General features: G+C 34.4%; 1 protein-coding gene across 1 annotated transcript; it reads left to right on the plus strand.

Moving 5' to 3' along the window:
* Positions 1–11: 11 nt before the first annotated feature.
* Positions 12–13,617, plus strand: LOC578155 (dolichyl-phosphate beta-glucosyltransferase). The gene is made up of 9 exons (XM_778344.5): positions 12–144; positions 1,037–1,211; positions 1,597–1,643; positions 2,572–2,640; positions 4,230–4,433; positions 5,132–5,191; positions 9,829–9,980; positions 10,376–10,461; positions 10,833–13,617. Exons 1-9 carry the CDS (start codon positions 79–81, stop codon positions 10,946–10,948), a joined length of 975 nt encoding a protein of 324 aa, XP_783437.3. The 5' UTR covers positions 12–78; the 3' UTR covers positions 10,949–13,617.
* Positions 13,618–14,369: the final 752 nt, after the last annotated feature.

Consider the following 14,369-nt stretch of genomic DNA (forward strand, 5'->3'; position numbering starts at 1 on the left):
ATTTCCCAAAGCTTCACTACTTCCGGGTTAGTCGTCAGCTGATGAAATCTGCTACGTGTAAAGTTGCTTATTTCGGAAATGGAATTCGATCTTTTCACTGTGTTTTGTGAGCTTGCTTTGCTTGCTGTAATCCTCATAATTGTGGTAAGTGAATCTGGTAAAATGAAACTATCAATTTTTTTAATATATATTATAAAATCTACTGCGCTTCGTCGAGAAAATTTAAAGGACAAAAAGTCGGTAACCGAGACGCGAACTGGAGTCTGCGTGTACCAGGGGCTCGGCCAAATCGACGTCCCAGTCCGCCAGCCCGGTCGGATGCGCCCAGGCCAGGCGCTGAGGATAAGGCATACTGCATATCTCGGGCTTTGATCATATGTAAAAGCCATGGCCATGCATGTGTCGATTTCTATGAGTTTAGCTCTGGATGAATAAATAAAGTATAATTGGTAGATTCTACATAATTTCTTTGATTGTCAGTGATTAATTGAGCTTTTTAGTTTCTTACAGTTTGAATGAGATTGGCAGACTGATTGATTTGATTTTGATTTTGATTTCATGCAATCATGGCAAGTAGACTATTGCATCAGATTTTTTCAGCTCAAAAATTAATTTAGGGGAATTGGCAAAACTTGGCCTGCACCAATTAAACAAGTAGATATGGTTTTAAAAATTAATGATGATTTGTATCATTGTCTGCACAAAGACATGAACATGATAATTGATATGAAAGAGACTGAAATAATTGTTTAACTGTAAGGTCTAGTCTACGTGATAAATAGACAACTGTGATCGGGCTTGTTATTTTTTAATTTGCTAGATTCAGGGTTTCTTGAAAGTTGAAACCTTCATAATAAGTTCACAGACATCCCACAGAAATGATTTTTTTTTTTTTTTTTTTTTTACTCCATACCACATTATAGGATTTCAATCAATGGTTTTGAGAAACTGCCCAGGGCTGGGCTGCATTTCAACATGATGACATTCTTTCTCATTTGTTTCTCTCACTCAGTGTCTCCCTTTTTTTTTCTTACAGGGAATTTTAATAGTGTACATCACCACTCCAGAGGCCAACATGAAGCGCTTTGAGAGCGAGAAAACATTTATTGACCCTGAGAATAAAGGTCAAAGGTTACCATTCCCAAGTCTCTATGACCCACCAACTCTAGCACTCTCCGTTATTGTACCTTCATACTTTGAAGAAAAACGATGTGAGTATTTCCATTTGAAGTGAGTCAAGGTTATGATGAAGATGGATAGGGTAAAAAATTTGTTTAACATTAAACTGCCACTTTTTTTGGTACAACATTGCAAATTCATTGAATAAATAAAGTAGAGTATTGATAATATGTTTTCTTCTCATTAATTGAGACCTCCATAATCCCCTCTAAAAGTCTTTTAACCTTTTCTCCTATTTCTGCCTAATGTTATCCTCTACCTCAGAATACTTTTTAATATCCATTTTAATCAAAATGTGGAGTTATATATTACTGTTTCAAATGCCTCTTTTGCTCAATAGGAAATCAGATGTTATGTGGTAATCCAAGACAATTGTTTATATTTATCACACTTGATTTGCTTCTCATTTTCCTGCAGTACCCAAAATGATGGATGAAGCTTTAGAGTTCTTGATTCCACGACTGGTAAGATACTCATAAAGCAGGCTTATCATATTTCCTCACCGGAAGGGGCATCCCTATGAAAACCATTTTGCAATGTGAGGTTTAGCATTTACCATAGCAAGTGAGCCAACAAGTTTTTAACAAACATAAGAAGAGAGGTCCTTGTGCCAAATTTGTTGACAGGGGTACAAAATGTTTGTCAGATTTTGCCAACAAGGCTGTTAATTCTATTTACAACAAATTTGAGTAGGGGTTTCTTAGTAGTTTTTGTATTTGTGAAGAAGTTTTTGCTGTAACTATAATAACATTTAAATAGTAAGGTTGTAAATATATTCATATGAAGAGGAAAGCATGGGAAGGGCAGTATTTGAGCCAGTCAGGTACTAAAAAAGTTAGTAAATGATATAACATTACCCCAGGCTATATTACATGTATGTATCTCAACGTCAACTAAATGATTTTGGAACAAACCCCCTAGATTATCATGGGTTTTTTTTATACAGGAATATTAAAGAATCCCTATAAGACATTGTTTTGATAATAGGGGAATTATGCTGGTAGAGATGATGCACACTGAGAAATTCTACTGGTCTCCTATTACGTCAGAACACCTGATCAAGCGAAGGGTTGCCTTGTTTGTTCAGAAAGTATCAGTGGTGAGCAGAGCAGCACCTTTATTTGAAAGTAATCACTATCAAGTAAATAGAATTAGGCCCACCCTTGTCATTCAGTGTTCTTTCTTCTAAAGTAGGTCGACACACCTTTTTATGAGGCTTTTATATTTAACCACTTTGATGAAATTATATTGTTTAGAGAGAGCAATGAACATTCAACATAAAAATATATATATGTAAGATAGAAGTGTAATAGAATCAAACTATAAGATTGTAATCATTAGTGTACTTTTCTAAAAAATTAAACAATGTCATTCTTACTTTTCTCGTTGCAGAAGCAAGATAAATCCCAGACTTTTGAGATCATTGTAGTAGACGATGGAAGCAAAGATGGCACAACAGAGGTAAGGGTCAAAGGTCACACAATTACATAGTATGCAATAAGGGAGTTTACAGATACAGTCTGCGCATGGGCAGATAAAGGTCATTTGTACCAAAATGGTAACACCCACAGAGATGAATACTGGATATGCGCTCATAAAAGTTATGTAACATTATTCATTTATGCACCAACGGTACATTCTATGATACGCAGGTGGAAGTTTTCTTTTCAAGAGGTCAAACAAAAGGTATTCATGAAGCACATCTAGGACTTTGGCAGTTATTATTCTAATACCCCATTCACAGTGGTTTTGAAATTTGTAGCGGCGTTGTAGCGGAGCGGCGACACCGCCATAACACCGCTACAAATGCATTCACAGTAGAAAAGTTATCCCGCTGCAGCAGCGGGTGATTTTTATTACCTCCGTAACAAACACGTGTATGCATGGCTCATGACCCGCGAGTGACCCCGATATGACCGGAAATACTTCAGCGCGGGGTTTTCGATTGCTTGAAATTGCGCGCGCTAGCTGTACTTAACACACTCTTCCTCATGTAGCTAGCTCGATTTAGCTATGGATCTATCTATACTTTTACGTATTGCTGTCGCTTTCATTCTACTGGAATTGCAGAGAACGAATCGCAATATTTTAGTTCACTATGCTCGAGTGCAGCATTTTAAAAAACTAGCATTTTTATTGCTTCCAGTCAGAATATTTTAATTTTTTGAAGTGTGAAATATTTTTATTTGGATAATTATAATATCTACATAATAATAAAATCAATTTGAATCCACTGGTTACTTTATTTCTATTTCACTTTATGTTCCCCATTGCTGGAGAAAAGAGGTCAGTGATAGGTGAGTAAACAAATCACACGTGCTTGTCGCGGTGTTATAGCGGAGAGCCTTCACACTGAGTAAACACCGCGACAGCAGCGGGACTGTCCCTCTGCTGTAGCTAGGCAAACCTAGCGATAGTTTGTCGCGGCGTTATCGCGAGGCGGTGTTATCCCGCGATAGTTTATAACGGGTCCGAGCCTTCACACTGAAGACAACACCGCGACAGCAGCGGGACAGTCCCGCTGCTGTCGCGGTGTTTGAGGCCACTGTGAATGGGGTATAAGATGCTCAAAGTGGAACTTCTACATGTGTAAAAGATCTGTGGATATTTGGGGTCATTTGTACCATGTGCTATCTGTAAACTCCCTTATTGTATGCTCATGAGATTACCCGGGAAATGAGAAATACCTTCTTGGTATTTGCTTACTTATGTCAGTAATGTCACATAGAACAGAAATGTAATGAAAATCTCCTATTTATATGTCTAGGATAGTGGTATTCAATATTTTCTCTCTGTTATCTACTTGTTACCAGTTATTAATGGCCTAATGTAAGACCACTGTTATTTGTGGAAATCTGCTACCCTGTATAAATGTCAAGAATTAAAGAAGCAAAGAAAAACTCTTATCAAACAAAGTTCCAAGAAGCAATAAATGCAAGCTAAGTTTTTACAAATGAGACAATTTTAAAATGTTTGAACTTCAACACCTCTCTGCAGTTTAAGCCAGACAATTAAATTGATTTTATTCATGTTTTCTCCTTATTTTCAAGGTTGCTTTAGAATATTCCAAGAAATTTGGCACAAACATGATCAGAGTTCTAACATTTGAAAAGAATCGAGGAAAAGGAGGAGCAGTACGACTGGGCATGCTCAGTGCTAGGGGTCGTGACCTCTTGTTTGCTGATGCAGATGGTGCTACAAAATTTGCTGATCTTTTTCAGTTAGAAAAGAGTATGGTGGAGCTTAGAAAAAAGGTGAGCAAAATGGGCTTCTATAGTTTTATACTTTTGTTCTTCCTAAATTTTGTTTCTCCTTCTCATTGCTGATTATTTCTCCTGCATCTGTCTTTCAAAAATAACCTTTTTTCTCTCTTCTTCTTTCTGCCTGTGACAGTGATCAGTGTAATTCTGTTTTTAATTCTTCTTGATTTTTTTTCTTCAAACTTCCCTGTCTCTAATATGTGCTTACATTTATCATAATTATTTCCCTGTTAGCCATTAAAAAAAATTGCTAATAGGTCATAGATCATAATGCATATCTGTGCATACTCACTTGATTGAGGATTAGTATCCAAAATGGTATGCTGCCCTCAATAGTAGATAAACCATATAGTCAAACTAAAACTCCTATGGATCACAGAAAACATGGAAGGTTGTTCTTAACATATTGAAAGAAAGGGAAAATAAAGAGGGGGAAAAGGTGATAATGATAATTTGTTTTAAAGATAATTGTCAAAAACAAGCTATAAGGGTCTTAAAACAAGTAATGTTACCACTTTTGTTCAGTTTTTGACAATAAAATCTAAAATCTTTCACTTTTAGTATTACAGAACAGTTAGAATGCAGGGGTGGGCCACCTCTCATTGGGTAGTTTATATGTGGATGAGCTAGATATCGATCATTCTTTATAAATCAATTATTTTAATTTTCTGACTACGTTGTTGTCTTTTCAGGGAGATAAAGCTATAGTTTGTGGATCAAGAGCACATCTTCAGGATGAAGCAACAGCATCGGTAAGTTCCTTTTATAATTATCTAATCATTCATTATACCTTCAGGTTCAGAATTTCTTGAATGAGAAGTAGGAAAAGAGAATGACTCTTTACTACTTACTATTCTGGGCATAGATATATTGCATGTTTGTTTTTTCTTAATTTTTTTTTGTTTTTTTGTTTATTAGTTTTAGTTATATGTATGTATAGTCAATTCAGGGTCAACATACTATAAGGCTAATTGCTTTTATTTTGTTGACCTCTCATTCTCAATTTTCTTTCTTTATTGATGATGGTTTGTTGTTTATATATTTTATATACCTTTTATGTTGTTTTTATTGGGAATAAAAATAAAAACTGAAATGAAACTGTCAAAAGTGGTAAGGCTCTCCATATTAGTCATGAGTGCTTGTTGCATATAAATATACAAATCATCTTTTAAAAAAAAATGAAAAAAATGAAAAATAAACAAACAAGTTAAAGGGCAAGTCCACTAAAAAAAAACTTACTTTCAATAGAAGCAGGAAAATCAGACAAACCAATCGAAAATCTTTGAGCAAAATCTGATAACTAATAAGAAAGTTATGAATTTTTGGTGACATGAAAAACTTTGAAAATCACAAGACAAATTGGCAACTCACTCATGAGTCTGTGACGTCATTGTACATTTATTGTTTTCTTTATATTGATAATATAAATTTTCCCCCTAAGAATCTTATTTCTTCACACCAGAATCCAAGTTCGAGATAGTACAGTAATAAGTTTTGTGTGGATTCACTAATATAGAGTACCGGTAATTTTTTTCAGTTAAATCATGAAAAATGTGAATTTTGATTAACTATTTATATAAAAATCAATAGTTATGAATAAACGATATTCAGAAAATAGTATCAATTCTTCAACGTTCATAAAAGAATTTTTGGAATGTTATGCACGCAATATGATACAAACCAAAAAACCTGGGCAAGGGCATGGGAAAATCAAGCTTTTGGGGATAAAAAGGGAAATTAATGAGATTAAAATATATAAAGCAATTGATAAATAGTGAGAACATGACGTCACAAACTGATAATCAAAATGGCAATTTGTGTAGTGATTTCCATGGTTTTACATACTTTTTCAAAAATTCATAACTTTCTTATTGGTTGTCCGATTTTGCTCAAACCTTTTTTGATTGGTTTGTCTGGTTTTTCTGCTTTTATTGTAAGTAAGTTATTATTGGAGTGGACTTGCCCTTTAATAAGGAAGAGCATCAATGAGAATGTAGGAGTAAATAAGGAAAGAGAGAGAGAGAATGAAAGCTGATTAGAAAAGGAAGTTTGACGATTACATATTTATGGGTATTAGAAGGGAATCTAAAAGGTTTCAATATTATTATAGAAAATACCAGTAAATTACAGGAAGTAGAAAATTTCATGAAGTTGTACTAAACAACATGGAAAGAATTTCATAATATAAAAACAAAATTATACTTCTACCTATTCTTTTGAAGGGGAGATAATATTGTGGTGAATTAGTTGTCATGATACAAATCATTATGGCAATGAAGAGGATAATTTATTGCATGATGCATGTAAATCATCCTGTGTTTCTTTGTTTTATTTTATCTCACTTTTATATGAGAACACTGTATGGACTATGGAGTTTGTCCTGAAAAATTGCGTCAAACATTATGAGAAAAGTAATCGTGCATTTATTCTTACTTGAGCCAAGTAAAGGAAGTAATACAAAGAAAAACAGATCACCCACCCCCCCCCCCCCAAAAAAAAAAGAAAAGAAGAAGAAGAAAAAGAGAAGAGATTAAACAAGAAAAAGGAATTGCGTGACTGCGTGCTCTATTGGCATCCATCGCAGGCCTATATTCTTTACCAGAGTTGAATGACTATACACTACCGTAGGGCATGTCCGTACAATTGATTGATTTACCTTTCTTCTTTCCTCTGCGTGCCCTTGACATACTTGTCCCAATCATCCCCTCTCTCAGCTCAAAAAACAAAACAAAAACTCTTTCCCAAATCACGGGAAGCTAGACAATAGACCCAGCCCCAAGGGAGCAATAAAGTTAAGCCAAAGTTTTCATAAGACATCAGCCATCATCCCCGGCTAGTAACGCAATACATCCTAGATCGATGGGGGATAGGGAAGATGACAGAATGGGTCTTGTTGATCATAACCGTGTTTGGCTCTCCTACGACCAATTTGCCAGGTCTAATTTCTGGTCTGGGTTGTTGAGTCCTGCACGTGAGTCCCATAGGGTGGGTAGCAAGCTATGGAGAGGAAGTAGTACTAGGTCCTCCTCCTCGAGTCTCTCTCGATCCAATCGGGGTCTAGTCAAACTGCGTGCTAACGAAAAGGGGTCAGGTGATGAATGCTACATTTAATCATTTCCCCTGATTGCCCCTGGTCAATGGAATGCTTTCACTGCACAAGGGAATATCTCCACTTTTCTGTTTGCATGAGATGACAATAAGAATTGTTATCCCATGCATAGCTCTTCATCCATAATCAGGGATGCCAGTTTTCATGCCATGGCAAGTTATTTTGAGGCCATAGTTTAGGCTTTTTTGTGTAAAAAATAGCTCATTCTAGGTGATTTTCAGGCCCTCTGATCAATACTAACAGGCATCCCTGCATATTGCTTAAAACATTGAGTCTTTGAGAAATATTTATTGGACCTTTCTTAACTTTGTTATGATATTTTTAACTAGGTATCTTTCTACATGCTATCGATCGTCAAGCATATTGTATTTTACTATTTTGTATTACCGTACTTCCCCATTTAAGTTTTTTAGAATAAAGTATGTTGTTATATTGGACATTTTTCTTCATTTTATGTATATGTTGGACAATTTTATTTAACTCAGGGACATGGTCAAGTTTCACCATATTACATCAAGGTCTTTATCATTTAGATAAAGATGGAATGGAAGTTGTAATGGGCAATCACAATGAAGTATGTAGGAACAGTATTTAAAGAAAGCATGGAAAATAGAAATGTGAATAGTAAATATAGTTGTCTCAGATTCGTCATGACTATTGTCAAAACTGGAATAACCTCCTTTTGAGACAAACACTCAATTTGTGACAATCCCTCATCAAAATCCTTCAAAAGTAAAGCTGAGTCTTGTGTTGGTCCCTGAAGAATTGGTCCTTGTATTTCCAGCTAAACAGTATGCCGTGATGAGGAAGAATCACGAAAAGACCTTTTTTTAATTGGAACCATTTCTTCCGAGGGAAGAAGGAAATAGCTGCCATCTTGCAGAAGCTGACCGAATTAAGGCTGGGACGATGGAAGGATTTCCACCGATTATTCAGTCAAGAGTGCAGTCTGTCACTCTTAATTATCCTCTGTCACTCTTTGATTTGTCAACCATCCGAAAGTGAAATGATAAATTCATATCTCAATGAGAAAGCATAAACATATGTCAAAAGGGCTCTGGAATTGTAGGGCTAAAAAGAAGAAAGTATCTTTGAGCTTAAAGTATTATTTAGAATTCATATTTTTTGCCCTGTAGCATGCCATTTTCTGGAGTTAAAAAAGAAAAGGATACATGACTAAATGTATATAGAAAAGCACAAAATTCATAACTCAATATTTTGTTTACAAATTATCTTAGAAATTCTCCAGCAGTGAATTAGTGTTTGGTCTTCTGTGTTTATTTTCTTTTCTGAACACACCTATTACAATCAGCAACTAATGTAATTGAATTATAGTTTCTTCCTTCTTTTAAAAAAGAAACCCATGTTGTGAATTTTTCAGTTGATTTTAATCTTTGATGCATGCTTTTTGTCTGAACACACATCAGCTGTTAATCATAATCTTAAATGCCCTACGCCTCAAGAAGAATGATCTCATCTAAACATCTTCAATCATTCGTCTCCAGAGAAATGCCAAGGAAATCTAGAATCTAAACAATGGTCACTCCAAAGGAAACTACTTCAGCATTGAGTGGCTAACAAAGAGAATTGGTCAATATTAGGGGTGGTGTGTAGTTGATTGAGCATATTTCCTTTGACTAATAGTTTGATTGACAGTTTGTTGTTTGCTAGTGTGAGCTTTCCTCCTGTGTTTTCATTTGAAGTGTCCACCAAGGGATAGATGTGTGAGATGACCAGGTTTCTGAGATTTAATATGGGTCAAAGAAGTTCATTAACATTTATTGTGGGAATGGACAGGGAATATGGATTGATTTAGCCTTGTACTTCTGTCTTTGTTTGAATTGAAACAGATTTGTAACTTGTAAGACCAATGACATTTTCTATAACCCTCTCCAAAAACAATTTGTTATCTCTTTTTTATTTTTCTTACCCTGACCTTATTACCACACTCTTATATACCCTCTCTTTCTATTCACTTCTTTCTCTCTATCAAAATTATCTACAATCTTCTTCATTTTTGTTTACTCTGCTTGTCTCTCTAGCTCTCTCTCTCTCTCTCTATCTCTCTCTCTCTCTCTCTCCTCCCTTGGTCTCTGTCTCTCACACTCATTCCCTCTCTATCTCCAAATCCATATATTTGTTGTTGTTGTGCCTATTACTCATACTGCCCTTTTAAATTCCTTTTCACCCCACCCCATATATCTCTTAGCTTTGTTTCGAAGCATTCATCAAACTATTCTCATAGTTTATAATTTGATGTTTTCCTATTTATCTTTGCAGCGTTCTTTCTTTAGAACGATCCTCATGCATGGATTCCATTTCTTGGTCTGGTTCCTGTGCGTTCGAGGGGTCAGTGACACTCAATGTGGATTCAAACTATTAACAAGAGAATCAGCTAGAATAATCTTTCCTAATATGCATGTAGACAGATGGTAAGTTCACTTTCTTATTTTTATGTATTTCTGAGTAAAAGACAAAGATGTTTGTTTTTTAATTAATCAATTTAATAAATGATGAAATTGGACAGTTGTTCCACCTAAATTATCATATTGAAAAGGGTGTGTATCAAAGTAAAATGAAATTTGTGAGATTGTAAAACTTCCCCACTCGCCCTGCTCTCTCTCTCTATACATTTCTCACTTTTTTTTTGTCTTGTAAAATCTCCCTTTCCCCCAACTCTCTTACATATCTATCTGTAAACTGGTATGCATCTCCCTTTAGGGTTTAGGGTTCTTGTATACATTTCATCTTTTCTCCATTGTATTTTGAGTTATTAGTCCTCAATATTCTGCTGTTCTATAACATTGCTTTTATTTTGTTTCTGCAGGGCATTTGACGTAGAGCTCTTATACATTGCGCAATGCCTTGATATGACATTATCAGAGGTTGCAGTTAACTGGGAAGAAATAGAAGGTAAGTTTTCTTCAATTGATCGGTTTTCATTTTTAGATCTGCCTTGACAGTGATATTATTACTGCAAAATTTCATATATGTAGAAAAAATAAAAATGTCTTAATCTGAAATATTAGCTAGATATGGTTCCATTGTGTTTGATATCCAAGAAAAAATACAATTATTGTCTCCATGGAAGTTTCCTGTATAGAAATTGATAAAGATTTAAAGGTCATTTACGAACTTAATTATAATTGATTGCTCAAATGGACTTTGTTATCACATTCCAAAATAACTTTGTCATTATGTAAATTGCATACTCATGTTTCATTCAGATGTATTTTCAATCACATTATGATGTATGTTGTTTGCTTCCTCTTTCACAACCTCAGGTACCAAGATGGTTCCATTTTTCAGCTGGGCCCAAATGGGACGAGACCTGATCCTCATTCGACTACGCTACCTCTGTGGGTTCTGGAAGATAAACCCCAAACCAAAAGCTGACTAGTGAAATCTTCTGTGTTTAGACCTAAATATTTAGCCCTAATGCACTTTCACTCAATACCCTGCATGTTATATTCAAGATTCTCTGTATTGCCATGTGTTGGGTATGCAGAACAAGAAATCTTTGCCAATACATCAGATTGTTGATACTTGTTGATATACCGAAGAAGATATTTTTGTAGAACATTAGAGCACTTTATCAGGGTTCTCACAATTTTACAGTTGGTATCCATGGTAACACACTGTATTTAAATAATTAATTCTTATTGTCCAGTTATAACTAACATTTGATTCATTATTGGAGGTTCGGAATCCAACTCCTATTTGATGAATTATCTGTCCGCAGAAGTTTGACAACACATAATTTCCATAGCTAAACACTAAAAGCCACAATACATTTAGTAAGAGCAGTGAATGAGCAGTGAATGCATAGACAATATCTACAAAGAAAGAACGAATGATCCCATCTGCTTTTTGTGTAATGTTAATGATAAATTTTGGCATTTTTATGCAGTTCTTTTTGCTGAGAGGAACAGAGCAGTATCAATCATTGTGGATGCAGTCATCAGATTAAATTATGTGAAGAGATGTATTTGGATCAAATGAAATATATTTGTATGGTTTTTATCACTTTAGTTAATACTAATTCTGCAAATGTATCAAGAAGGATATATCATGAAGTATATTGATTTTGTCAGAAGTTTTATGAAACGATTCATTATTATTGTCACTCATTTAAATGAGTGTCCAAAGAGATGTCTATCAGAAGAAGAAGCCAAGAGTAAACTTTGAAATAAGATATTTACATAATGCATAGTTGAAGTGCATAAAGAAGATAAACCAAAGAGAATTCTTTGTGTGAAATTTATTTTTATTTCATTCATAAAGATGAGGGTGTGTCAAAAGTATTAGTTTAAGAGGAGCAAATGGAATAAATGAGTTTAAAAGCAAATTTGTAATTATACTTTTTGAAATGCTACTAAAGGATGGTACATGTCATTGGATTTTATGATATCTGATATCTGAGACATACCTTGTATAATGCGTTATAGGAATATAATTTATTAGTATTATTATTATTATGGTTTAATATATGTTCCTCTTGAAAGTGCTTGATCCATAGAATACAGAGTAGTTATCTCATGATGAAATCTTATTTGCTTGTTGAAAATGAATCAATTTTTTGAAGAATGGTTTCGTTGAAAGCTGACATTTTCAAAGAACCTGTACAAGCAACAATGTTGCATCCAAGATAAAGACTGTTGGAATGTTGTCTGAATGAAACAAAGTGAAAGTTACCCACCTAAACCTTGGAGATGGTAAATTTATACTATTAGTTTATACTTTTTGACACCATTGATTTTGTTGTATTACATGTACAGGTATTAGGTACATACCAATCATGTTTTACGTTGCTTTCGGTAAGTTTTTGTGAAGCTGCTGTAACCGTCCATTAAAATAATGTTAAACTAGAACCTGGTGGCTTTGAATGTCCACTTTTTTCTTTTTTTCTAGCTATGTGTGTGCTGGAAATCATGATAATTCACGACTGAGCTGCATGTATCAATTTTCAAAATGGACACATTGGCATACACTAAGCTAATTCGTATTAGAAGTATGTGAGATAAGTCTCCACTTAATTATTTTTGTCACCATTAGATTATATCTAAGTTGATAGGTGTTATAATTACAATATCCCTATTCCAGTTCAAGAAATCTAGGAAGGTACAAAGGCTGAAGACCAATTTGTCAGCTGCCTGCATAAAGGCTGTAGCTGCCATTGAGAATACCTCAGTAGCGCATACTGCCTTCCTGCTGGCAGGTGACAAATAATTTTCAGTACATCCTCTTAAAAGTGTCTTTTATTTCATCATTTTGACCCTCTATTTCTTGTAAGGTGTGAAATCAAATAAAGCATATCTTTCTCCTTAATCTTTAATTATATGTTTATAAATGTTTTGTATGTACATTTGCATTCCAAATAAAGGGGATGTAACAAAAAAAATAAATTCCTACACATTTGGGCCAGTATTTCTACCAACCATGAACGTTAGCTGATCTTTGCATGGATGCATGGATAGTAGCAACATTTTTGAAGGACAAATCTCTCTTGACTGTTTTGACTCTGATGGATATATTGAGGCAAAATTCACCCACTCTTCATTAATATCAGCCATTGCTTTACTTGCCCAATGTCAGCAAGTAAACCATCCAAAATGCTTACCCAGTTGATAAATCATAATGCTTGTCTTTGGTCTTAATTGGATCAAATGCTTGCAATGCTCTTTGTAGGATTGTGATATGAAATGAAATTAGCAGTCCTTGCTGAATTGTAAAGTTTCCCCATCACTGATTTTTACCTTAAGCATTAAATCACTATATGATGAATGGAAATTCAAAAGATTTAAATTTATTTTCTTTATATGAGCAATACTTTGCAGAGTAAGATGTTACTGGAAAGTTTGATATAATAATTTGAATTGAGAAGTAGCCCACTTATGTTCAATATAAAGTTTACTTATGTTCTTACTAGCAATACTGTAGATTTCATTAATAAGATGTTGCTAGTGTGTCAAGAGATCATGTATAAAATTTATTTTTGACTAATGACTTCAGATGAAACGTGTGTATATTAATGTACAATTTAAGAGGAATAAAGTTATTAATATCAGATTTCTGACTGTATAGTTTCCTTTAATTTTTGAGTTGTTGTTTTGTTTGCTGTGCAATCTATTGTTTGGAGACCTTGTGTACATATTTACTACTTAAAAGTAAAATTCCCAGGGGGAGGGATCACTCTCATACTCTAAAAACCGAAAAAGCCCACAAAAGTGACAATATAATATCCTCTTGATATTAAAGTTTTCCGGTGACTGTGATGGTAATGCAGAGATAGCTCATCAAAACAAACAATTATGATAGATAAGCCTGCATTTTAGTGACAGACAAAGGATACAATCACTATAGAGATGAACGTATTATTAGTCCATGTGTCTAGATATTAGGAAAAAGCACTTCATATGTCTGAGTATGTAAGTCCAAAGAACATGTCCATTTTATAGAGGACATGAAATCAAAGAAAGTAAAGTCAATATTGACAGCTTGGTTATTTAACTGGTATTGTTGGTTAATCATTTTCTAATAAAAACTTAATGATAGTAAGGGAATAAGCTCTAAGTTTGGGTGGAGTGAAGAATCTAAATGTGTCGGAGGGTGATAATATTAAAAATGATGCTGGTAGCTTCTTCTTATAAAGTTCCTGGGTCCGTCAAGCATACTTGACGCTCAAAGCGTTCTACATAATATAGATAAGAATATAACGAGATATCTTTTTAAAAGAGAAATCATTAAACTAAAAGCAAATAACGGACAAATCAAATGTCATGAAAATATTTTCCAAACATAGAGATGATATAAAGATTAAC

The sequence above is a fragment of the Strongylocentrotus purpuratus genome, unplaced genomic scaffold (genome assembly GCF_000002235.5).
Source record: "Strongylocentrotus purpuratus isolate Spur 01 unplaced genomic scaffold, Spur_5.0 spur5_scaffold_11, whole genome shotgun sequence".
Lineage (NCBI taxonomy): Eukaryota > Metazoa > Echinodermata > Echinoidea > Camarodonta > Strongylocentrotidae > Strongylocentrotus > Strongylocentrotus purpuratus.

What these genes read in the sequence shown, in the direction of transcription:
- LOC578155 (XM_778344.5), top strand. Translation starts at nt 79, where the DNA reads ATGGAATTCGATCTTTTCACTGTGTTTTGTGAGCTTGCTTTGCTTGCT. An exon ending in GCAAAGATGGCACAACAGAG is followed by an intron (nt 2,641 to 4,229) that starts GTAAGGGTCAAA and finishes CTTATTTTCAAG; the next exon opens with GTTGCTTTAGAATATTCCAA. An exon ending in AGGATGAAGCAACAGCATCG is followed by an intron (nt 5,192 to 9,828) that starts GTAAGTTCCTTT and finishes TTATCTTTGCAG; the next exon opens with CGTTCTTTCTTTAGAACGAT.